This window comes from Somniosus microcephalus, chromosome 13 (assembly GCF_052327205.1).
Source record: "Somniosus microcephalus isolate GS21.2 chromosome 13, FLI_Smic_1.0, whole genome shotgun sequence".
NCBI lineage: Eukaryota > Metazoa > Chordata > Chondrichthyes > Squaliformes > Somniosidae > Somniosus > Somniosus microcephalus.
Window position 1 is genome coordinate 24852712 of NC_140999.1, and position 26960 is coordinate 24879671.

At 42.3% G+C, this 26960-nt stretch overlaps 1 protein-coding gene across 1 annotated transcript in view; it reads left to right on the top strand.

Annotated features, from left to right (window-relative positions):
- The first annotated feature begins 14904 nt into the window (after window positions 1-14904).
- LOC147108140 (nuclear receptor ROR-beta-like) overlaps window positions 14905-26960 on the top strand; it is a 77652-nt gene continuing 65596 nt past the window's right edge. The window contains exon 1 of the mRNA XM_086004642.1: window positions 14905-15149. Coding sequence (XP_085860768.1) covers window positions 15143-15149 — 7 coding nt within the window. The 5' untranslated portion in view covers window positions 14905-15142. The remainder of the gene's footprint in view (window positions 15150-26960) is intronic.

Consider the following 26960-nt stretch of genomic DNA (forward strand, 5'->3'; position numbering starts at 1 on the left):
ATTTCCCTTGTTAGCCACGGTTGAGTCACCTTCTTTGTTTTATTTTTATGCCAAACTGGGATGAACAATTTCTGTAGTTCATCCATTCGGTCTTTGAACGTTTGCCATTGCCTATCCACCATTACCCCTTTGAGTGACATTCCCCAATCAATCCTACCCAACTCGCTCCTCAGACCATCGTAGTTTCCTTTTTTTAAATTGAGGACCCTAGTCTCTGAGTCAACTACTTCATTCTCCATCTTAATGAAGAATTCGATCATATTATGATCGCTCTGACCCAAGGGGCCTTGTACAACAAGATTGCTAATTAATCCTTTCTCGTTACATAATACCCAATCTAAGATGGCCTGATCTCTGGTTGGTTCCTCGACATATTGGTCCAGGAAACCATCCCGTAAACACTCCAGGAATTCCTCCTCCACAGTATTGTTACTAATTTGGTTAGCCCAATCTATATGTAGATTAAAGTCACCCATGATGACTGGTGTGCCCTTATTGCATGCTTCTTTAATTTCCCTTTTAATGCCATCCCCAACCTCCGCCTTACTGTTTGGAGGTCTATATACCACTCCCACTAACGTTTTCTTCCCCTTAGTATTTCTCAATTCTACCCATACAGATTCCACATCATCAGAGCTAATATCCTTCATTACAATTGTGTTCATCCCTTCTTTAACCAGTAATGCTACCCCACCTCCCTTTCCTTTTTGCCTATCTTTCCTGAATATCGAATACCCCTGGATGTTGAGTTCCCAGTCTTGGCCATCCTTGAGCCACGTTTCCGTAATCCCAACCAAATCATATTCGTTTACCTCTATTTGCGCAGCCAATTCATCCACCTTATTACAAATGGTCCTCGCATTAAGACACAAAGCCTTCAGGCTTGTTTTTTTAACGCTCTTAGACCTATTAGAATTATTATTATTATTATTTACTGTGGCCACTTTTGATTTAAACCGCTGATTTCTCTGACTGCCACTTTTGTTTTTCTCCTTCCTATCTTTTGCTTTTATCCTTGTTTCCCTTTCCTCTGTCTCCCTGCTCAGGTTCCTAACCCCCTGCCATTTTAGTTTAAACCCTCCCCCAGAGCACTAGCAAACACTCCCCCTAGGACATCGGTTCCAGCCCTGCCCAGGTGCAGACCATCCGGTTTGAACTGGTCCCACCTCCCCCAGAACTGGTTCCAATGTCCCACGAACTTGAATCCCTCCCCGTTGCACCATTCCTCTAGCCACGTATTCATCGGAAATATCCTTCAATTTCTACTCTGACTAGCACGTGGCACTGGTAGCAATCCTGAGCTTACTACCTTTGAGGTCCTATTTTTTAATTTACCTCCTAACTCCCTATATTCCGCTTTTAGGACCTCATCCCGTTTTTTACCTATATCGTTGGTGCCCATATGCACCACGACAGCTGGCTGTTCACCCTCCCCTTCCAAGATGTTCTGCAGCCGCTCTGAGACATCCTTGACCCTTGCACCAGGGAGGCAACACACCATCCTGGAGTCTCGTTTACGGCCGCAGAAATGCCTATCTATTCCCCTTACAATAGAATCCCCTATTACTATAGCTCTCCCACTCTTTTTCCTCCCGTGCTGTGCAGCAGAGCCACCCCTGGTGCCAGGAAGTTGGCTGCTGCTGCTTTCCTCTGATAAGCCATCCCCCCCAACAGCACTCAAAGTGTTGTATCTGTTTGAGAGGGGGATGTCCGCAGGGGACCCCTGCACTACCTACCTGCGCCTAGTACTCCGCCTGTTGGTCACCCATTCCCTATCTTCCTGTCCAACCTGTACCTGCGGTGTGTCCAAATCTGTAAACGTGCTATTCACGATGTCCTGAGGGCCGATAAATCCCCAGGGCCTGATAATCTACATCCTAGGGTACTTAGGAAGTGGCCCTAGAAATAGTAGATGCATTGCTGGTCATCTTCCAAAATTCTATAGACTCTGGAACAGTTCCTATGGATTGGAGGGTAGCTAATGTTACCCCACTGTTCAGAAAAGGTGGTAGAGAGAAAATGGGGAATTATAGACCGGTAAGCCTGACATCGGTAGTGGGGAAAATGCTAGAGTCCATTATAAAAGATGTAATAGCAGAGCACTTGGAAAACAGTGACAGGATCGGACAAAGTCAACATGGATTTACAAAAGGTAAATCGTGCTTGACTAATCTACTGGAATTTTTTGAGGATGTAACTGGTAGAATAGATAAGGGAGAACCAGTGGATGTGGTGTATTTGGACTTTCAGAAGGCTTTCGATAAGGTCCCGCATAAGAGATTAGCGTGTAAAGTTAAAGCACATGGGATTGGGGGTAAGGTACTGACTTGGATAGAGAACTGGTTGGCAGACAGGAAGCAAAGAGTTGGAATAAAGGGGTCTTTTTCCGAGTGGCAGGCAGTGACTAGTGGGGTACCGCAGGGATCGGTGCTAGGACCCCAGCTATTCACAATATATATTAATGATCTAGACGAGGGAAATAGGTGTAATATCTCCAAGTTTACAGACAACACAAAGATGGGTGGGCATGTGTGCTGTGAGGAGGATGCCGAGAAACACCAGTATAATTAGGACAGGTTGGGTGATTGGGCAGATGCATGGCAGATGCAGTATAATGTGGATAAATGCGAGGTTATCCACTTTGGTGGCAATAACAGGAAGGCAGATTATTATCTGAACGGCAATAGATTGGGAGAAGGGGGAAGTGCAACGAGACCTGGGTGCCCTTGTGCACCAGTCGCTGAAGGTAAGTATGCAGGTACAGCAGGCGGTTAAGAAGGCAAATGGTATGTTGGCCTTTGTAGCAAGAGGATTCGAGTACAAGAACAAGGATGTCTTGCTGCAGTTGTACAGGGCCTTGGTGAGACCACACCTTGAGTATTGTGTGCAGTTTTGATCGCCTTATCTGAGGAAGGATGTTCTTGCCATGGCGGGAGTGCAGCAAAGATTCACCAGACTGATACCTGGGATGGCAGGAATGACGTATGAGGAGAGATTGGGTCAATTGAGCTTATACTCGCTGGAGTTTAGAAGAATGAGAGGGGATCTCATTGAAACTTATAAAATTCTAACAGGACTAGACAGACTGGATGCTGGAAGGATGTTCCCGATGGCGGGGGAGTCCAGAACCAGGGGTCACAGTCTAAGGATAAGGGGTAAGCCATTTAGGACAGAGATGAGGAGGAATTTCTTCACCCAGAGAGTGGTGAACCTGTGGAATTCTCTACCACAGAAGGCAGTTGAGGCCAATTCATTAAATATATTCAAGAAGAAGTTAGATATATTTCTTAAGGCTAAAGGGATCAAGGGATATGAGGAGAAAGCAGGGACAGGGTACTGAATTTGGATGATCAGCCATGATCTCATTAAATGGCGGAGCAGGCTTGAGGGGCCGAATGGCCTACTCCTGCTCCTATCTTCTATGTTTCTATGTTTCTATGATATGCGCAGGTAGGTGTGGTGGGGTCTTTAAACACTAATCCATCCTGGGTAGTAATGAGTGTCGACAACGTGCTCAAAATATCATTGCACCTGCATTTATTACCCCCTCATCTAAATCATGCAGGGCTATTAGAACCCCCAAAGGAATTCTTATCTGATATTTTAATGGCAGTAACCAACAGTAATGAAGGAAAGTATTGATGGAAACAACCCAAAAGTACAAACCAACATACTATCTAGCAAAATCAACTCATGCATTCAGCAAAATCTGATTGCAAATACTGAAAAAAAAATCAAAAATTACTATAAAGTTATGATAATAATCTCCCTTTAAGAAAATTACTTAAGTAGGCCACGCCACAGAATCAGTCATTCACCCAATTTATATGGGCATGTTTTTAGTGCCAGGGCAAAATCCAATGGAAAAATATGGAATCCAGTGAGGGAGTCACTTACATGGTTTTCAAGTCTCTAATGAGACGTCATCAGGCCCACAATGCAACCTCCAACACAATCCCAAAAGTCTTCACCAACAAAATCTGACACTGCTTTGCCCCAGTGCATGGGCCTGATTTTGTTGCATTCTGGCCCCCAGCGAGACTCTGTCAGACACAAAGCTTCATAAGACTTATCCTTTTACCTCATCTTCCATAAAAGCACCCTCTGAAATAGAATGCGTTTGGACAAAACAAGCAAAATGACTGCAACCATCTTGGAATTTAGTTACACTATGCAGAATATTATTTTTTAATTTTGGTTTCATCTTATTTAAGAAAATATACACAAGCATAACAGGGATGAAACTTCAATTTTAATCACATATGGCAATTGAATAGGAACCCCATAAGGCCCAGAGGCCGTTCTTGGGACTTGTTCTTCATGCTTGGTGGCAGTTTACAATGACACTCAGCTTGAAAGGACATTGAGACTAATTAACAAGTACACAACTCTCCACCCTGTACAGCGCATTTTCTCAGCAATGGAAAACACTTGCTCAACTTGCTATTACATGCCAGTAGCATTCCTGAAAGGTTATTCATATCAGCAATGGGTGTAGTACATTGGTGACATAAGTTTAAGAGATGAATATTAAAAATATCAATGTTTAGTTCCATTGTGTAGGTCTTATACTGGAGTATATGAATAACTTTATACATCACAACAGGATGGAAAGAAATACGACGAGCGATTAGAACCCAACATTATGTCCCTGACCCAGATGGAGCAGGAGGCACTGGGAATCAGTGGGCCAGTAAGAGTTGGCAGCATTGGAGTTGGCGAGGCTGGCGGCTTCGCTGAACAGGGTGACTGCTTATCATTTGCACCTTCAGCCAACTGCAAAACCTCAACCAATATGATCAAGTCTTTCATGTGCTACTGTCCAGCCTCTCATTGCTATCCTAACTCTTGTCCCTTTCCTCCACATCTTTCTCAGCATCAATAACCTCCTCAAGAAGGCACCTCAGAGGAGAATATCCCTCCTGAGGAAGTGGCGTCATGCACTCCATCCCTCCCAAGCACCAGCGCAGAGATTGGCACCCCGGATGAAGTAGATAGCGATTTAGAGGAAACTACACTTAGGAAGGCTCACAGTGCAAGTGAACAGAAGCAGGTAGTGGTGGCAGGGGCAGCCCAGGAGGCAACTCGCAGGAGCATATTGCAGGGTGCCCCCAGACCTATCCAGGCACCTGAACCTTTGCTTCAAGAGCCCTATAGTGACCTTGATGATGTTCCTTGTGGTGTCATGGTTCTGGTTATATCTGAGCTGCTCAGGTGTGATGGTGTCGCAAAGGGGTGTCATCAGCCATGCTAGAAACCCTTGTCCCCAAGCAGCCATCCTCAAACATTCCTGGTAAGGTGGAAAAGTAGGAGGATGTTTAACTGCCGCAGGATAAATGGCACAGGCTTGCATGATCCTTCGGTTGTGATCACGTACAAGCTGCATATTAATGGTGTGAAACATAGAAACATAGAAGATAGGAGCAGGAGTAGGCCATTCGGCCCCTCGAGCCTGCTCTGCCATTTAATGAGATCATGGCTGATCATCCAAATTCAGTACCCTGTCCCTGCTTTCTCCCCATATCCCTTGATCCCTTTAGCCTTAAGAAATATTTCTAACTCCTTCTTGAATATATTTAATGAATTGGCCTCAACTGCCTTCTGTGGTAGAGAATTACACAGGTTCAGCACTCTCTGGGTGAAGAAATTCCTCCTCATCTCTGTCCTAAATGGCTTACCCCTTATCTTTAGACTGTGACCCCTGGTTCTGGACTCCCCCGCCATCGGGAACATCCTTCCTGCATCTAGTCTGCCAGGTCCTGTTAGAATTTTATAAGTTTCAATGAAGTCCCCTCTCATTCTTCTAAACTCCAGCAACTATAAGCCCAATCGACCCAATCTCTCCTCATACGTCATTCCTGCCATCCCAGGTATCAGTCTGGTGAATCTTCGCTGCACTCCCTCCATGGCAAGAACATCCTTCCTCAGATAAGGCAACCAAAACTGCACACAATACTCAAGGTGTGGTCTCACCAAGGCCCTGTACAACTGCAGCAAGACATCCTTGCTCCTGTACTTGAATCCTCTCGCTATGAAGGCCAACATACCATTTGCCTTCTTAACCACCTACTGCACCTGCATGCTTACCTTCAGCGACTGGTGCACAAGGACACCCAGGTCTCGTTGCACTTCCCCTTCTCCCAATCTATTGCCATTTCCTGTTTACAAGAACTCCTAACTGGTCTTGTGATGCCCCGATGGCAACATGAGCACAATTAGTTGTTCCCTGCACTCGAGGGAAGCCAGCCATTGCTGCAAACCCCAAAGCTATCTCATTCTGACTGTTCTCATCTGTCGGTAAACCAATGTACTGATTTGCCCTGGAATATAATGTATTGGTGACCTCCCTGATGCCCATGTGGACTGTAGCCTGGGAAATGCGGGAGGTGTTCCCAGTAGCAGCCTGGAAGGATCCTAAGGCAAAGAAGTTCAGGGCAGTGGTCACTTTTACAGCCACTGGCAAGGCCTGGCCCGGCAGGCAGCATTCTGTAGGAGGCTGCAGAGATCAGCAACGACTTGCCTGGAAAAGTGCAGCCTCCTCATGCACTGCTCTTCAGACAGATCCAGAAAGGTCACTCTAGCCTATAGACCCTGTTGGCTGGGTAAGGTCTTCTCCATCCATCCCCACAGCTGCTCACTACTCACAGGCCCACCTGCTTCTCCTCTTTGATGTTGAGACCTCTGCTGTCACTGTTGGTGTTGCTGCTCCTCTTCCTCCTCCTCCTCTTCCTCCACCCAGTACAATGCAGCAAAAATGGCACCCGTGATAAGCTTTGACTGCTTATTCCTGGTGAGTAAGGGACATAAGCTATCAGAAACAAGCAATATTCAATGTTAAACAACTCCAAAAATCTCACTAGCCAATGATCTGAGTGGCTGCAGCAGAATACCTCTTTAAATACTACATCCTGCTACCTGTGCAGCCAATCCCACTAGGCTTTATCTGGTGGTTTAGGCAATGGGCGGGAGTTCCAATTTTTGCTGTTAATATTGAAATAGGGTCCTAATTGCATCATACAACCCCAATTTGCATTCCATTCATGAGGCTCCCGTGACCTCCATTGACTAGAAAGTTTGTGCAGACAAAGTGGCGGCAGGCAGAAAGTAAGTGGCAATGGTACAGTAAATATATCCGTGTGATTTTTACTGCCCGCACACCCCGTTTATGCCCAGCATGGTTGGGGGGGGGGGGATTTAGATTTCCCCTTAGTTGCTGAATTAAACAGAACCAATTTGACTCATCTTTCAAGACCCTGATTGACTCTTCATTTCTGTCCTATAGAAACCCAATGTAACTTGTTAACACAAACCTTAGTTTGTCATTTTAACAAATCATCTTAAATAAAAAACGAATATACTCAAAGCTGGGAATTCCTTTCACCAATTGGACACCCCACTGACCAGCTCCTTGACTGTACCAAAGGCATATCATATTATTTTCCTCTTATTCAGGTAAAATATTTTGATGTGTGAAATAATAATTGGATGGCTTCAAAAAAATGTTTTACTCACCAAGGGGTAGAGAATGGGTAATATTTTTGCGTAAATTTACTTGCCGCGTTATTGCAGCATAGTCATTATCCGAAAGTTAAACCCTCAGGAGGTACAATCATTTTCTCATGTTGGTTGTATTTTAAATCCTTTAAAGTGTTGAAGTGTCAGCCAAAGCCATTTCCACTGCTAGGTTTCCACATTCACTATGGTTGTCAGTTCTCACTTATTTAGAATGAGATTCACTTATTTTGGATTAAAGGTGTGATCTGTTTTTACACGACTTGCTTTTAAAATCTAATATATTTCAATCAATTTGCAATCTGGCACTTTTTATATCATAAATCCCACTCCTAACATTTCCTTGATGTTGCCAACTTTGTCTTCAGTAAAAAAAAATCACATCTGTTCATGCTTCTGCCTGCTCATCTACTGTTTCTTTTATCACGTGTTGGTTCCTCCCTCCCAACATAGTATGTATGAGTAATAAATTTGATATATATACATAGATACATTGAAATTTGTACACTATGCAACCATGCATTTGCAGATTTTTTTAAATTACTTTTGAGAGGATTATGTGCAGGATGGTACTGCATGACAAGTTACATTGCCAGTAATACTGTTGATGCTATGGGAAATGTTAACTGGAGTGACTTCAACAATATTCCACTCTTCTTTAATACTATATGTGTGGAAGGGCCTCTGCAGGGCCTTTTCTTGGTGAAGGTGAGACTTTTCTTTTCAGTTATTTCCCCCCCCTCCATGCACCACATGCCATGCCCATAGAAGCGGGTATGTGCACGACCTACTTGCAGATCTCGATCAATGCTGCTCTGAACCAAATACTAGGAAGCATAGAATATTAGTTCTCGGGTGTCTCCCTGCCCAACCTTCCCTTTTAGTCACACTCTCCGACCAATGGAGTGGTTAAAATCTGCCAACTCTGTGTGTAGGGGACCACTGACATCAACCCAAATCCAGCCACTCCGCAATGATGTGTTTGTTGTTCCAACCAAAGCCCGCTACCATCTCCTAAATTTGTTATCTGGGCCAAATCTTTTTCTGGTCAAAGAGGAGTAGATAAAGGTGGAAAAGCTCCATAGCCTTCAATATTTTTCTGAAGAAAAGTGTTGAAAGAAAAAAAGAAAGGACTTGTATTTATACAACAACAACGTGTATTTATATAGCACCTTTAACATAATAAAACATCCCAAGGCGCTGCACAGGAGTATTTTAAGACAAAAATTTGACACTGAGCCACATAAGGATAAGTTAGGGCTGGTGACCAAAAGCTTGGTCAAAGAGGCAGGTTTTAAGGAGTGTCTTAAAGGAGGAAAGAGAGGTAGCGAGGTGGAGAATTCCAGAGCTTAGGGCCAAGGCAACAGAAGGCACGGCCACCAAAGGTTGAGCAATTATAATCAGGGATGCTCAAGAGGGCAGAATTAGAGGAGCGCAGATATCTGGGGGGGGGGGGGGTGGTTGTGGGGCTGAAGGAGATTACAGAGATAGGGGCGAGGCCATGGAGGGATTTGAAAACAAGGATGAGAATTCTGAAATCGAGGCAGAGCTTAACCCGAAGCCAATGTAGGTCAGCGATACAGCGCCTTTCACACCCTCAAGACATGTAGTCACTGTTGTAATGTAGGAAATGTAGACCTAGGCTTAGTCTGAGACTGAAACTTGCTATTTAACTATCACTGATAAAATACTAATTTGCAAGATGTAAATATCTGACGTGTACAATATCTGTCGCTAAACTGGAAGAGAATTTGTTCCGATGACGAGCCAAAAGTGTCTGCACTCGCTGCATACTGTGGCTCAGTAATTGTGCAACGTTTTATTTTCTCCAATTTATTAGTTTAGTTAAATCGCAAAAAACGAATTCGCATTAGGCCAATTAAAACAATAGGCCGGCCTCTAGTCATCTTCCCCTCCGTTCCCAGTTTTGGTCGCGCTGTTAGCAGGAGTGGAGTCTCCGATATGAATATTCATGTCATTTAAAAGATTCTTCCAAACCGCTGTCAACATGATCGATTACCTTTCAACATAGAAATCACGCTATTTGCGATGGCTCTAAACAATAAAACTCGCTTTTATTACTGAATGAGGTAAATATCCTGTTCCATCTTGTCACTTGAACTGCCAGGATATAGAAATAAATGTATTCGCGCGATTTAAGCGAACAATTAAAATACATCTTAGGTTCCCTTGTCCTGTGAAAACGGACCAGTAAGATATTACATGTAAAACATTCCACAGGTGAAAACGTCCAATGTCAGCGGTAAGATATTAAATGTAAACTATTCCACAGGTAACATTGTTGTTCCCTGCTGTATCCCCCCCCAAAAAAGTTGCTACTATGGTAACAAGTTAATAAAAAAGTATCTGGGTTTTTCTCTGAAAATGCTTAACGCGTCAGATGCAAATAGTGAAGTGAAAGCAAAGTGTGTGAGGAGGTGTCGACAACCGCCCTGTGTGTGTGAGAGAGAGAGAGAGGAGGTGCTGGTAGCCGCCCTGTGTGTTGTGTGGGGAGAGAGAGGTGTTGACAGCCGCCCTGTGAGTGGGGTGTGTGTGTGTGTTGTGTGTGGGGGGAAGAGAGAAGAGGTGTTGACAGTCGCCCTGTGAGTGGGGTGTGTGTGTGTTGTGTGTGGGGGGAGAGAGAGGTGTTGACAGCCGCCCTGTGAGTGGGGTGTGTGTCTGTGACTGTGTGTTGTGTGTGGGGGGAAGAGAGAAGAGGTGTTGACAGCCGCCCTGTGACTGGGGTGTGTGTCTGTGACTGTGTGTTGTGTGTGGGGGGAGAGAGGAGGTGTTGACAGCCGCCCTGTGAGTGGGGTGTGTGTCTGTGACTGTGTGTTGTGTGTGGGGGGAAGAGAGAGGTGTTGACAGCCGCCCTGTGAGTGGGGTGTGTGTCTGTGACTGTGTGTTGTGTGTGGGGGGAGAGAGGAGGTGTTGACAGCCGCCCTGTGAGTGGGGTGTGTGTCTGTGACTGTGTGTTGTGTGTGGGGGGAGAGAGGAGGTGTTGACAGCCGCCCTGTGAGTGGGGTGTGTGTCTGTGACTGTGTGTTGTGTGTGGGGGGAGAGAGGAGGTGTTGACAGCCGCCCTTTAACCGGGTCCATACCCAGACTCCAAGAGGACCCCCCCCCCGACCACCAGAGATCAGCGGGGTACATATCAGGAACACTACAAGGACCACCAACACACCAACCGAGACCAGAGAGGATCCCCATGCAAAACAACAATGTCAGACCTGCACCACTCCTGTCCCACAGGGGAATAGGACTGCTCCCAGCCAGACAGAGGGAGAGATGCACAGGACGTACGCAATACCTCAGACAGAAACAATCCATTAAGAGACAATAAGCAGATGTGCAGCAGCATCTACTTCCGCCTTATGGATCAAGGACTAATTAATAGAAAGAACTGTAACCAAATTGTATTAACTTTTGTAGACAACTGATGTGATCTTTTTTTTCCCACACTTAGACACGACAAACACGTACCACTCTTTAACCTATCATAGTAAAAGATCAAACTTAACATGAAATCCTTATATATTTCGACCTGGAATATCCAAGGTCTACGCTCTTCACTGCGAGAAGTGAAAAGTAGGACCCCAGAGTTCATAGATGAAACTAAAGACCTAGATATTATCATTTTACAGGAAACTTGGTATAAAGGAAAAGGACACACTGGCTGTCCCCAAGGGTACACTGAGCTGGTGGTGCCCTCCAATAAATTACCAAGTGTAACCCAAGGCAGAGACTCCGGAGGCATACTGATCTGGTTTAAAACAGAACTTAAGAATTACATCAAATTTATAAAAAAGGGCGAAAACCATATGTGGCTCAAACTTGAGAGGGAGATTATCTCAAACACCCAAGATGTTTACATTTGCGCACTTTATATCCCTCCAATCGATTCCCCGTACTTTAAAGAGGACACCTTCTCCAACATGGAGGGGGAAATTATCCAATACCAGGCCCAGGGGAACGTGTTGATCTGTGGGGACCTCAATTCAAGAACGGGCGAAGAACCAGACTTCACCAATAATCAGGGAAACAATTATGTTTTCGGGAATAACCACTTTGACATCCCTTCCCTTCCATACAGGCATAACTGCGACAAGCAGTCAAATACCAACGGAAAACAGCTACTACAGCTCTGTCGAAACCTGGGTCTGTACATTGTCAATGGTAGGTTCATAGGAGACCTCCTAGGAAGATCGACCTATTGCTCACCTCTTGGCTGCAGCACAGTAGACTATATGATTACAGACTTAGACCCATCCTCTTTCAGAGCATTCACAGTCAAACCACAAACAACACTGTCAGATCACAGTCAAATTACTATGTTCCTCAAAAAGACAGAAACAAACAACATAGAAACACAACCCAGTAAACTGTACAACACCAAAAAATCGTACAGATGGGCCAAAAACGACACGGAAAAATACCAGAAAACAATTAGCAATGCATCAACTCAAGCTCTCTTAGACACCTTTCTGGATAACATATACACTCACAATAAAGAAGGCGTAAACCGGGCAGTTAGTAAACTAAACAATATTTTTGATAATTTGGCAACAAATGCAAACTTGAAAGCTCGCAAGAACAAACCCAAAACAAAAAACTATGAAAAATGGTTTGACCGAGATTGCCATAACATGAGGAAAAAACTTAGAAAAATATCAAACCAAAAACACAGACATCCAGAAAACGAGGAACTACGCCTTACTTATTGTCAGACACTAACACAATACAGAAACACACTCAGAACCAAAAAAGAGCAATATATTAAGAATACACTCAGCTCCATGGAGGAATCCATTGATTCCAATTGTTTCTGGGAAAACTTGAAAACACTACACAAAAAACAACACGACGATTTGGCCATTCAAAATGGGGACACATGGGTAAACCACTTTGAAAAATTATACCAGAAAAGAACACTAAGACCAGAGCAACACCAAATATGCAAAAAACTGGAAAAGCTAGAAATGGCCATAAAAGATAACCAAAACCCGCTGGACGCCATAATAACAGAAAAAGAACTTCTTGAGAAACTCAAGGACCTGCGACCAGGAAAAGCCTGCGGGACAGATGGCATACTAAACGAGATGATTAAACACACAGACAACAAAATGAAACTGGCTATCCTAAAACTCTTCAACTTGGTTCTGAGTGTCGGTTATTTCCCTGATATCTGGAACAAAGGACTCATAACGCCCATATACAAAAGTGGGGACAAAATCGACCCAAACAACTATCGAGGCATCTGTGTAAACAGTAACCTGGGGAAGGTATTCTGTAGCATCATAAACAAAAGACTTATAAACTTCCTTGAGGAGCACAATGTCTTGAGTAAAAGCCAAATTGGATTCCTGCCAAACTATAGAACATCCGATCATATCTTCACCCTACAGACCCTAATTGACAAACACGTTCACAATAACAAAAGCAAAATCTACGCATGCTTTGTAGATTTCCAGAAGGCTTTCGACTCCATCTGGCATGACGGTTTATTCCTGAAACTTATCGAAAGTGGGGTAGGAGGGAAAACATATGATGTAATTAAATCAATGTATACAAACAACAAATGTGCAGTTAAAATTGGAGACAAACAAACAAAATACTTCCCACAGGGGCGGGGGGTGACGCAGGGCTCGCCAATCTCACCGACACTCTTTAATATTTACATAAATGGATTGGCAAAACTACTTGAACAATCTACAGCACCCGGCCTCACCCTATATGAATCCAAGGTTAAATTCCTCCTCTATGCAGACGACCTGGTTCTGCTGTCACCTACTAAAGAGGGGCTACAGCAAAACCTGGACCTGCTGGAGTCGTACTGCCAGACTTGGGCCCTGACAATAAATCCCCAAAAAACCAAAGTCCTTGTGTTCCAGCAAAGATCCAAACATCAGGGACCCAAAATAAATTTCACAGTAGGAACAACCAAAATTGAACAAACCACTAACTACACATACTTGGGCTTAAAAATCAGTTCTACGGGAAACTTCAAACTGGCTGTGAATGAACTGAAAGAGAAAGCAAGAAGGGCTTTCTATGCCATCAAAAAATCAATCCAAATAGAAATCCCAATTAGCATTTGGCTCAAAATTTTCAAATCAGTAATTGAACCAATTGCACTCTATGGCAGTGAGGTATGGGGACCGCTAACTCAACAAGAATTTGCAAAATGGGACAAACACCCAATTGAGATCCTACATGCAGAATTCTGTAAAAGTATCCTCCGGACTCAAAGGAAAACAGTAAACAATGCATGCAGGGCGGAACTAGGCCAATATCCATTAATAATCACTATCCAAAAAAGAGCCACCAAATTTTGGAATCACCTACAAATGAGCAATCCCCAATGCTATCACTACGACGCCCTGAAATGCCAAGAGCTGACCATAAAGAAGAATACCCTCAGTCAATTAGTCCTGGGACTCAGTGAAGTAACTACTAACAATACTAACAATAACCAGCCCCAGGACAGTGACAGGGTAACACAAAGAATTCGACCCAACACAATCGTCGCTAAGCAAAAGGAAAAATATCTGACATATTGGGCAGAAACAACAAAAACCCAAAGCAAACTCAATTGCTACTTGGCCCTAAACAGACAATACAACATAGCTGATTACCTGACCATGGTAAAGGATAACAAACTGAGAAGAACCTTGACAAGGTACAGACTTAGCGAACATAGCCTAGCGATCGAAAAAGGCAGACACAGGCAGACCAGGCTGCCAAGAGAGGACAGGATATGCTCTCACTGCAGTCAGGGAGTGGTGGAGACAGAGATGCACTTCCTCACAGCTTGTGGAAAATATCAGGGCATCAGGGAGAATTTCTACCAAAAATTCTCACAAATATGCCCTGATTTCAGAAATCTGAATGACAACCAAAAACTCCCATTCCTACTGGGAGAGGAGAGAAGCTGTATAACACTGGCGGCGCACTATGTTACAGCTTGCCATGAACAGAGGGACAACCAGTAAACTAAGAAAAAAATATATATAGACAATGCGAATGTATGTTTATACACTCAGGGATATACCTGTTTATACACTGTATGAATAGAACTGCGTTTATGTGCTAAACCATAAATGTATTTTGATGCTTTGGCAACATAAGATGTGACTTATCATGCCAATAAAGCGATTTAAATTGTAAAATTGTAAATTGAGTGGGGTGTGTGACTGTGTGTTGTGTGTGGGGGGAAGAGAGAGGAGGTGTTGACAGTCGCCCTGTGAGTGGGGTGTGTGTCTGTGACTGTGTGTTGTGTGTGGGTGAGAGGAGACGGCACCCAGTGGATTGGCTGGCCGGCAATAGGTCAATGAGAGGAGGGAGGGAAGGGAAGGGGAGGAGCGGCCCCGTCAGAAATAGGACAAGCCGAGGCGGAGCGAGCCCGGCAGGAGCGGCGCGTCACGTGAAGGCTCCACATGCCGCCGCCGCCTGGGCTCCAATCCCTTGGAATTGGTGAGAGTGAGTCATTGCCCATCAAGGCGGTTCATGTTCATCCACAGCAAACTCGCGCTGCCTGGGAGATTTCTTCTCTGTTTTTCTGTTTTGTTTTGGTTTTTTTTCTTCCACCCACCCCCTCTTGTTACATGAGATCAACCTGCAAGTAGCAACCATGAGAGGTAAGTTAATGATTTGGGGCGGGTGGAGAGAAAGAGGGGGGAAAAAAAATGTTTGTACTTGGAAAATGTTTGGTGCTTTCGGCTCTGTGGAGAGTTTGCAGTTTTATTTCTCTTGCCAAATAGAAGGGAGTGTTTTTTGTTGTTGTTGACTCGAGTCCGTTGGCTCGAATCCCGTCTTCTCTGTGATGAATAGTCATTTTTAAGTTTGAAGTCCCGACGTTTGGTGCGCGGTTCTTCCTCCGAAGATGAGTCTTAATGTTGTTGTATTTTTCTTCCTGCTAGTTCGGTGTGTGGAGCGAGCAGTAAACTGTCAGCGTTTGCCGCTTTCAGTGAATTGCACGTTTCTTACCCGGTTGCATTTCCAAGTCAGCCGCGATCCAATCCATTAATTTTATTTCCATATATATAAATAATAATCCTCCAGTTGCGCACTGCACTGGCCTAGATTCGTGCATTAAAGGGATCGGGAGTTGTTCTTGCTGATTAATTTTGGATTGCCTTGCATCTTGCACCTTGTATGGTCCGTTCATTGAGGATCTCCAGATTTTTTGAGGGGAGTGGGTTACAAAGTTCGCGTGTGAAATTGCATATAAAACCTGTGCTTTGTAACTTTGTCTCCTCTTGCAAGAACATTGCTGTTTTGCTGGTTTGTTTTGAACAGGAACTCTGTTTATGTTGCAGTAGGCGTGCTAATCCCGTGTAGCTTTTTCTTTCTGCAGCTCAGATCTCTTGTGCAGATTTTGCTATGGCGTACTTTTTTTTGCACGGGGTTTATTTAAAATGATTATTTCAGTGTGTGCACACTCGCATCATGGCAGGCGGTGTGCTGATCAGCTGCCAGACTGCGAGAGCGTCCCAGTGACCTAGATCTGTCAGAGTGGATCAATCCGGGGGAGGGGGGATGCGAGGGGGTCGCCAAGTGCTTCTGTGTATCTCCGTCCTTGTCTGTACTGAACAATGGTGTACAGAACCAGAGCAGGCAAATAAAAATACACACCTACGCACTGTAACTAACGTGTCTGCTGCAGCCTTTATAGAATGGGCTAAATGTCTCTTCCTCAGCATGACTTTTTAAGGAATCAAAAGTTCAAGGAGTTTCCACCCTCAAAATTTCCCCAACTATATATTCAAAATATCATTGACTACTGTTGAACATGCATTTCTGAAAGGCGTGTTATCTTTAGTAATTAAACTACTGGTTTATAAGGAGTCCAACAAGGGCAGTCACCATACACAGGATTGGGTTTACAGTCTAACTTCAATCTTTGCCCATATCCAGGGAAGGAAGGAAAGTCTTCCACAAATGTAATTTATTTATGTGTATATACTTCTTGGAAAGGCAAAGAATTAACCAGGTTTTATATTTTTTGTTACAGCTAAGTATAAGCACCTCACTTTTTTAAAAAGCTGTTTTTAAAAAAAAGTGACTATCTGAAGCAAAAAATCAGAAAATGAGAAAGTAAGCTTCATCGGAACCTGAAATGTTAACTTGGTTTTTGTTGCAGGTACAGATTGACTGCTCCTGCATTTTCATTATTTTCTATCTTTAATACTGAACAGAGTTGGTTATGTTCAGTATAAAATATGTGTACGCCTTTTGGAAAAAAATGTTTTTTAAGAATTTATGGGGATATTTCTAACTTATGTAGTCTACTGTCTGTGTAATCATCTGTCATGTAGTTGCACGATTTAAGCTCACTGAGCTTCGATATAAAATGGAGGATTAGGAAATTGATAGAATGAAGAAGACAGAGCTCATTGTAGGTACTGGTGCATTGTCTGAACACCTGATTTGCTACATTTGGGCATCCTGCAAATTTTCCCATCACTGGCACAGTTCTAATTATTTTCTGACTATGGCCTTAGAATCAGAATATTGGATGGTGCAAAATATAGGTTGCTATGGTTGGTGATTAAGAGAATGGCTGTTATACCCTCTGCTGGGGAGGCAGATGGAGCCCTGTTGGTTTCGACTCCATCTGACGTGCAATAGGTGTGAATGAAATCTAAATGCTACAGAAGGGAAAGCTGTAATTAGATTTCCGGGAGTGAAGGCATTAAGCTACTTTGAGAACCATAATGTTTAAATGCTGGTTTTACTGCATTTTAATTCTCCATTTTATGTTTTACTCAGAGTAACAAGTGTGAAAAGCATTTTCAAAGTGAACTGCATATCCAAAATATACATTTTCTATTTTATGCCAGCTGCAAGGTATAGGGAAGATGACAGGCGAGCAGAATCTTAGACTTTTGAAACCCGTAGAATCTATAAACTAGGATTTTTAATCCCTAACCCCTCTTACTAGTCTTTTTTTACCCATCAGATCTTGTTCTTTCACACAAAATATCATTAGTTCGGGGAATGGATGGATCTGGGTTAGACATCTCCAACACACTATCACTTTAACCCTCCCCTTCCCCAAATGTAAATATTGCATCATTGCAAGACCCTTCACCTCATGGCCTGAAAGACACCTGACAATGAGAAACTAAACCATGCACCAACTTATTGAGAAATCAGTGCCAATACCACTTTTCGTATCCCCTTTCTACACTGTAGATTTTGCCATTAATTTTGAAGTGTCCCCTTACCACCTGAACATCAATTGAAATGTAAAAACAACTTGTATTCAATTAATTTTTCAATTAATGTACCTCAAAAAAGAAATGTCTTCATGTATGATTTGAAGTGCCTAATTAAACTGAAATCTCTTTAGTAGTAGATAGCTACTCGCCTGTACAAAATACTACAATAGGTTTCAGAATGCAGAAATTAAGTTTTTTAAAACAAAATTGAAGTCATAAAACCTGGGTGATTTGTATATCAGTTTTTTCAGGCAAATTGTCTAATCAAAATGCCATTTCATTCTGTAAAAGCGTATTATAAAAATCTCAATACCAGAGTTTAATCACAGTGTTTGCCCTTCAAGTCTGTTCCATTGTGGAGCTGTTCAGATTTCAAAGTTCGCTGCATTGAATGCAATTGATTAACGGCTGGAAGAACCAAACATATTAAACAAAACATCAACGCCTTCTATTGGAACCGGTCAGTGCAGAACTAGGGCAAAGTCAGATTCTGCCTGAGCACCAGAATTGCACAGATGGTTAAGAGAAAAATGGAGTGTTGCCATTTTTTGGGTTATATAACCATACAGTTAGAGCCCAGCCAAGGCTGGTCTGTTACTGATAAATTTAGTGTGGAGATATTTAGCATTACACAGATGATTCCATTGGGATGATGTACTGTATTTTTCCATTTTTAGTTTTTTATGGTCTTTTTACCATTTGAACCTTTTTATCCAATTTCTGCCATCTTATGATAGTTAATTTAACTATTGAATACTGAATTTGTCTTGTTGACAGCATAAGAATAAACATTATTACCTTTCAAAGAATGCAGCAAATGCTAATGTACAGTGTGTCAGTGCTCACACTCTGAGCCTTTGGTGCTTATTTTATCTTTATTGAGCCAAGAATGAATGTTAATTCTTGGTTCTCTGAAGCTTTTAAACAATGATAAGCTTGCTATTGATGCTGGGAAATTGGGTAGATTGACATGTTACAGTAATTAGAATTTATAAAGACTGAGTACAAGACGTGCTCCCTTACTAAAGAGAGAGTTGTGTTGTAGGGCTACTCTGTGTATGACTTAGAAAAATAACTCACTTCTGCTACAACCGCTGCCAGAGAGTAAAATCAGAGCTGTAGCCATGTAACTAGATTTTGGGATTGTGTAAAGGTTGTTTTTTGGAGTACTCTCAATAATCAGAAAAATGGACACATATGGAGTGCAACAATTTTTGCTCTTTCAGGTAAAAGGGCTGTAATGTGGAGCCTTGTCTGAAATGGATGCTGAATAAACGGAGTTAATCTACAGGGGAAGAGAACTATAGGAGCAGTCTGTTTCGATACCTCTTTGAAACATTTTGATATAGAAGAAATCAAAAGTTGGAGGCATTGATTCTGAAGATGGTTTGACTCTTATCTAAAAGCATTGTTCCCCATTTCAAATAGACATTTGCCGAAGTATTGCACCAAGAGTAGTGTTGGCTGGGAGTCGATGTTTCTTTGTGAAGCTTGTTTTGGGATCAAAGTCCTCTCTTTTTCCCACGAAAGGTCACTCATGGTCCTGTTCTGTACAAGCTGCAAGACATCTTGCGTAGAACTGGGCGATACAGATTCCAGGTCGAATTCCTAGGATCTCGCTGGCACCTTTCCATTGGAATTGATATCCACATTAGCATTCTACCCATTTGAAAAACTCTAGGTTAGGGAGTAACTTGGAAGATTTTTGAACAGCAATTTTTGATGCCTGATGGGGAAGAGCTAGTCAAGGAAGGGATTAATTTATTTTAACAGCATTCAGAAGGCCACTTATCTATAAGGAACCAGCGCAGCGCAAGAAGATATTCTCACGTCGATGAGAAGTGAGCATCTGTCTTTATGAATGGAAAATCAGGTTTGAGCCGGAATCCAAAACGGAAGTCCCGCTAACCAAAGTATAATCTGTTCTGGCATGGACTTGTAATGCTTGTGCCTACAATGGGAACTGTGTCACCTTGCATCTGTCCGATTGGTACCTCATTACCATAGCATCATTCATAAGTGACTGATTAGACTGTCAATTGTCAGTCTCTGGAAGGTGTTTACTAATTTATGTATATCCAAAAATATATTTTGACAGACTCATTTATTCCAGCATCAGTTTATTCAGAATGAAATCTAGATGGCATTTGTTTTTAAATATTGAAACCTTTCTAACAATATGTACTTAAGTTGTAAGTTTTCTATTTCATTCAAAAATTCAAAACATAGCACATTGCTTTATGAATTCTCATTGCTGCCTTAAGTGCGTTTGAAGCCAAGCAATAATTATCACAAGTGTACTATCAATGAACTTTGGTGGTGCTTCAATTGGTTTGTGTTCTTGTTTCCTCAATAAGGTCACTAGGACTAGCTTCAGTTCTTAATATTGTGACTCCTTACTTTGTTTACATATTAAAATATGTAAATTGAAAATATTCACAGTTTAGAAAAATAATCCAATATGGATATATTTTTAATTCCAAGTGTATTTTATTGAATATTATGTTGGTAGACATGGATAGAAAACAGATTTATTTTGAAAAGTCCCTGGGGGCATTTCATCAGCTGATGCAATGTGTTATTCAAAGCTGAGCTAATTTTAATTCTCTAGATCTAATCACTATAAGGTTATTAATCTCCAACAATTATACTGAAAAGATCAACACAAGATATTTTTAATTTACTAAATATTGACCCAAAAATTCTGTAAAATTAGACTTTCTTAATACTTGGCTCAATTATCAAAATGTACATTTTGTGTTACTAACATCTTGTGCCAATATCATACAATTCATTGTAATGAGAATGTATAGCTTTCATTGTAAAATTACTTTGTGTATGACAGCTGATGCACAATTAGCAAAAAAATTATTTTGCTGGGAAGATGCCACCTATTTGCTATGTCTTCTGGATGAAAGCAAGTAATAAAGGAGTCATTTGTTATGACATAGTGAATTAAATTACAGGGTGCAGAGTAGAGAAGTGTATATGTGAAAGAAAACGCCTTTCACAACCTCAGGATGTCCCAAAGCGCTTTACAGCCAATTAAGTACTTTTTAAAACGTAGTCAATGTTATCCTGTATTCAGTGAAAGATGTAAAATTTTAGTGTAAAAACGCATGATATGCCATACATACCGATGGGAGTCATTTTACGTCAGTTTATGCCATTGAAAGAGTTGGGTCTGAAAATTTGAACCTTGAATCATTGGCCTTGCTATTAACCCCCCCGGGGCGGGCGGGAGAGGGTGGGGGGCGGTTAAGAAGAAAAAAATGGAGATGCGCCCCAACCTGCCACATACGCCGTTAAATTCGCTAGGACCTCCATGTCCCCGGGTTCCTCGGCTGTTTCCAGCCGCCTCCGTACCCTCCCCATAAATATCAGGACTATAGTGTTTCTGACTAGACATTGAGAAAGGGAAAGTAATGCTAAAAGAAAAATATCTTTCACAATAGTTGAATGATTGGAAGGGAATCACAAACATCCTTAATGTTATACTTTTCTAATGAAAAGTTGACTCGCGTATGTATGCTTTAGTAAATACGTTTTTAAAGATGTTACCATGGTACAAGTTGTGAATGTCTCTACTGCCCATCATAGAAACTTCCAGAATAGCCACTACTGAAAGTATGATCTTTGGAATAGTAAAACCGTAAAATGAGTGCAAGCATACTGAGCCACAAAGAAACCAGTTACCTTTTTACTGTATCAATGAGTCTCTGGGAAAATGTTTTTTTATATATAGATTTGATAGACCGAGATTTCTAAATTTGATCACAAAATGGCAGGGTGAAATATTGGCCTGTATCTCCTCAGAATTTTCTTGGGCTGAATTAAATTATCTTACCCTAAATAGCTCTGTGAACAAACCGCAGTGTCCAGTTCATTTGCTAGAAAAACTAAACCATGCCCAATTGTTTTGCCAAACATTTTTGGTACTACTGTAAAATGTCTATTTATTTGGTTTGTTTTGGATTATGTAGATTTGGAGCCATTCTTTGGGTTGCAAAAAGTTATGGTCAAATTCACAAAGATGTCCATTGAGGCTGTGTTACAGGTACATTAACCTACCAGTTGGCTGATGCCTGCACACTTTAGTATGTCAGGTCACAAAAGGTACCTTGGTACAAGTTGTGAATGTCTCTACTGTCTATCTGTCGAGACTTCCCATAATAGCCATTACCAACGGTGCAATCTTTTATGAGGGAAAACCGTGAAACAAATGCAAACCCGCTGATGCAAATGTTAAAGTTGCGGAGTGACATTAGTGTTTGCAACTTGTGAGCTTTGTCACTTAAGCAAATAGGTTGTTGATCATGTGACTGAGAACATACCAAAATGTCAGACAGGAAAAGACCAGCTAGTCCATTCAGCCTCTACCATACAGTCATGATGTATTATCCATTATGAGTAGACACTCCCTACCCACCAGGAGCCATATAATCTGCTGGGGCAGGCAAATAACTAGATAAAAATCCAAGGCCAATTAGGGTGGGGTGTGGGGGGTCGGAATCTGGAAAATTCTTTCCTCTCCAATCCCTCCACCCCCCCCCCCCCCCAGGCAATCAAAACTAGTCCAGCAGATCACATTGACCATGACTTGTATAGTTGGTACTTACTACTTGTATGACATGGTCTCTGTCCCAGCCACAAGCTGGTCCAGTTCTCTCTTTTGAAGGTGTACATCGAATCCGAACGAGCCAGCAACTTGATCCAAAGGTCAACAATTCTCTGGGAAAAGAAGAACCACCACCTAACATCTAACCTCGTTGTAACTTATAAGCGTGACCCTGGTCCTATCCAACCTATCTCATTGAAATTATTTGTCAATGTGGACACAATCTAGACCCTTCATCATTATTTTATAGACCTCAGTCAAATCGCCACTGAGTAAATGCTGCTCTAAAGTAAATAGACTCAGCTTTTAAGCCTGTCTGGGTTGCTAAGGTGTTTTAAACTAGGAATCAATCTATGGCCCTTCTCTAAACCTTTTCCAAAACCTTAATATCCTCCACCATGCACAGCAACCCAAACTCGACTGAGTGGGCTAGACATCTTGGACAGTAGTGGAAACGGGACAATATCACATCCGGCGCCTGTTATATGCCCCGCACGATACTCGGTTCCATTGTCGTATAATGCGATGCCACCTGTTTTGAGCTACCACGCAAGACAACTTTCTACCCCGGTATTCTGAATGAGACCTAACCAAGGTTTTGTACAAGGACAAAATGGTATGTTACGTTTTATATTGAATAGCCCTGTGAATGCAGCCAGTACCCTATTTGCTTTAGATATAGCGGCACACCATTGGATGTGAACCTTTAGAGCGTTCTGCACTATGATACCGAGATCTTTTTCTTTCTGCGCCAGTTCGGGTTTCCTTTACTTATACGTAATGTTAGCCCTGCTCATGTGTATAATGCTGCACTTGTCCAACTAAAATTTCATTTGCCAGTCACGGGCCTATTCCGCCAACACATCAAGATCTGTTTGCAATAGTTTACTCTCTTCCATGGTCCCAATACTCACACAAATAGTATCACTTTTAGATTTGTAAGCAGCAAGACACTATGTTGCTTACAAATGTACACCCAACAGAAGTGTAAAAGAAAGCTGTTAATCAGAAATGGTATACTGTAGGGGATTCGGGAGTAATACGATGATGGTGGACTGTGGCTTACTTTGGATAGTCACGTCCAACAATGGCATTTACTTGGGGTGGGTGAGGGAGGAAGTTTCATAGTGAATTGTATTTTCAGAACTTCCCCTGTATTTCCCCCCCCCCCCCCCCAAAAAAAAATGCAAAGGTGATTTGCAGTTGCCAAACTCTATGAACTGCTGCTTATTGTCAATTTACTGGAAATGACTTGTCGCCGTTTTAACTCTGTGTGAGCACTGGAAAATATGAATAACTTTTTTAAGGTGGCACAAAAAGGTAGGCTGGCAGAAGGAGGCTAAGCTCTGTAAAACCAACTAATTCACAAGCGCATTTCACCCAGAAGGACGGTGTGATCTAATTGTTGTCCGCAAGAAGCGCCTCTCAGCGGTTTCTGCTTGAATCCAAAATGTGCCCTTACCTTTCCCTTTTTAAAATAATGACTTGGGTTCATTGCACCGGATCAGGCATCAATTGCACTAGATATTTCATTACCATGTCATTTATGTTCAAGGTGTAGCTAACAGTGTGGTAAAACCTTTGAAAATATCAGTTTACAGAATTCCATACGGATTCCACAGACTGTGTGCAGAAGTGAAACTTGCAAACTGCAGATCCAGGACTACAGACTTCTTTTCTAGTCCAGTCCTGGCTGGAAATCGCAACTGTTAAAATTTAGATTACACACAGAGAGAGGCTTGTTTCTCAACTACTGAACCTTTGTACCTTTGCTGATTTGTCTGTGATTACTTTGTGCAAAAGGACAAGTCATATTTAACCACCTAAAGACCAAAGCTTTCCAGAGAGATGGGAGTGTTTTCTGTAATATTCTATTATGTTTTAATTCTATTCTTTGGACTTATTACTTGTTATAGGACTGAGAGGAGGCAAAATGGACCAGGGGGGTGGGGTGATGTTGAGGACCTTTTAACAAGTTTGAGTGCATTGGGGGCAGATTTTCATCATGTATTAACAAAGATAAATTTCTAAAGCAAAACTTATTTTTTCCCTCTGTTATTTCCAGTATGTATGTGATCAATTTTATTTAAAATGACCTTATTTTTGATTAATGTTGCCAATCCATATTCTGAGCTAGTCCACTCCCTTTCCATCCTCCCCCACAGTAGCCGTAATGCAATATATAGATTTTTCATTTGCTGAACTTAGAACTTTCTATCAATTGCCAATGTATAAAGCTTCCCAGGTTATCCTCTGTGAAAAGGGCGACAATAAATGAGTACAGATTGCATGTGTTGCTGTAACCTTGTTATTGCAGTTTTCTGCGTGTCCAGAATTGGTATTTAACACCACCTAGTGTGCAATACTTAAATTGCACCCCACGCCATTAATAAGCAACATTATTTCTCTTACTGAAATGTTTTAAAGGTTCCACTGAACTGATGGTTAACTGTGTGCTTTCATACAGAACCTCTGTAAATCGCTTTGGAAGCTGTAAGTAGTATGCTTGAGAGAGTTTCTGTGTCGATGACTGTTATACAGCATCCTTCGGACAAGGAACATAAGAACATAAGAAATAGGAGCAGGAGTAGGCCATTCGGCCCTTCGAGCCTGCTCCGCCATTCAATGAGATCATGGCTGATCTTCTGCCTCAACTCCATTCACTGGCCCTATCGCCATATCCCTTGATGCCCTTACTAGTCAGAAATCTATTGACTTCTGTTTTGAATATACCCAATGACTGAGCCTCCACAGCCCTCTGGGGTAGAGAATTCCAAAGATTCACCACCCTCTGTGTGAAGAAATTTTTTCTCATCTCAGTCCTGAATGACCTACCCTTTATCTTGAGGCTGTGGCCCCTGGTTCTAGACTCCCCAGCCAAGGGAAACATTCTCCCAGCATCCATCCTATCAAGCCCTGTAATAATTTTGTATGCTTCAATGAGATCCCCTCTCATTCTTCTGAATTCAAGAGAATACAGGCCTAGTTTACTCAATCTCTTCTCATATGACAGTCCCGTCATCCCAGGAATCAATCTCATGAACCTTCGTTGCACTCCCTCTATGGCAGTATATCCTTCTTTAGGTAAGGAGGCCAAAATTGTACACAGTACTTCAGGTGTGGTCTCACCTAGGCCCTATATAATTGGAGTAAGACTTCTTTACTCCTGTACTCAAATCCTCTTGTAATGAAGGCCAGCATACCATTTGCCTTCCTAATGGCTTGCTGCACCTGCACATTCACTTTTCAGTGACCCATGTACAAGGGCACCCAGGTCCCTTTGAGCATCTGCATTCCCCAATCTTTCACCATTTAGGAAATACTCTGCCTTTTTGTTTTTTCTACCAAAGTGGATAACTTCACATTTATCCACATTATATTCCATCTGCCATGTTCTCGCCCACTCGCTGAGCCTGTCGAGAGCCCCCTGAAGCCTCTTCACAATTGACACTGCCACCTAGCTTTGTATCATCAGCAAATTTGGAAATGTTACATTTAGTCCCCCCTGTCTGAATGTCTGTCTTACCCACCCAAACTAACAATGAGTGGACACTTCTATTTTTTCCCAATTAATTAAATGCCAGGGTTAAAATTCTGTAGCATATAAGTAACTTTTACCTGCAGCCTAAACTCCCTTTTGTCCAGTGCCCTTTAACAAAATGATGCTGCTTTCTCCTGCTGTCACTTGTGCAAGTAGAGATCGTTTTGGGAGGTAGGACTACCCATCCACCCTTGTGCTCTGAAACTGGGCTATTCTCACTACAGGCGTTTTAACTGTGATTTTTCTTTGTACAGCCCAAGAGTCGGACCTGGATCTGCAATCTTGCAAATGGTATGTTAGTTTGCTGTTTCCCTATTTGAATATGAGTCAATGATCCGTCACTTTATGGATCAGGACGGAAAGTAGCACAAGTGTTTGAAAATTCTGCTGCTGTTTCACTGGTGTGATTCTGCAGCACAGAGTTGGTTTGCTGCACAGTGCTAATTTTCGAGACTAGATTGACGGCATCAATAGAAGTCCTTTTCCTACTTTTTGTTTAACAGCCCTTTGCCCCATGCTGTAATCCTGGTGTTTGTGAATCCTTGCAATCTGCACCACAAGCCCAAGCAACTCGGTTCTCTTCACTTATTTCCAACCCACTGGTTTGACCTGTTTGAATTTTGTGACCCGAGGGGTTTGGAAATGGACGTTTTTAGCACAAAGAAACAATGCTTGGGCACTCCTGTCTAATCTGACTAAGGGGTGACCTAGTTGAAGATTTCTGCCAACGCCACTATTTCCGCAGATGTTGTCTTGCCTCCTACGATTTATTTTTTTACTCCCCCTTTGTCTCTTGAAGGAAGCACCTTTGCCTCCTTCAAACTGCCCACCCTAGACTGGGAATTCACCAATTAGGGGATTGTAGGGGGGGGAATCCCCCATTTGCAAACCAGAGCAAAATGAGTGTTTTAGCTTTTTAACTCCAACTAGTATTTCTCCTCCCCCCCCCCCCCCCCCCCACACACATAGGCACTCAGTGTTTTCTACCCTAATTTCTTATTCATTCCCAAGATTCCCAGATTCCTACAGTTTTGAACTTAACTAATTTGATTTGAGGAAAAACTTT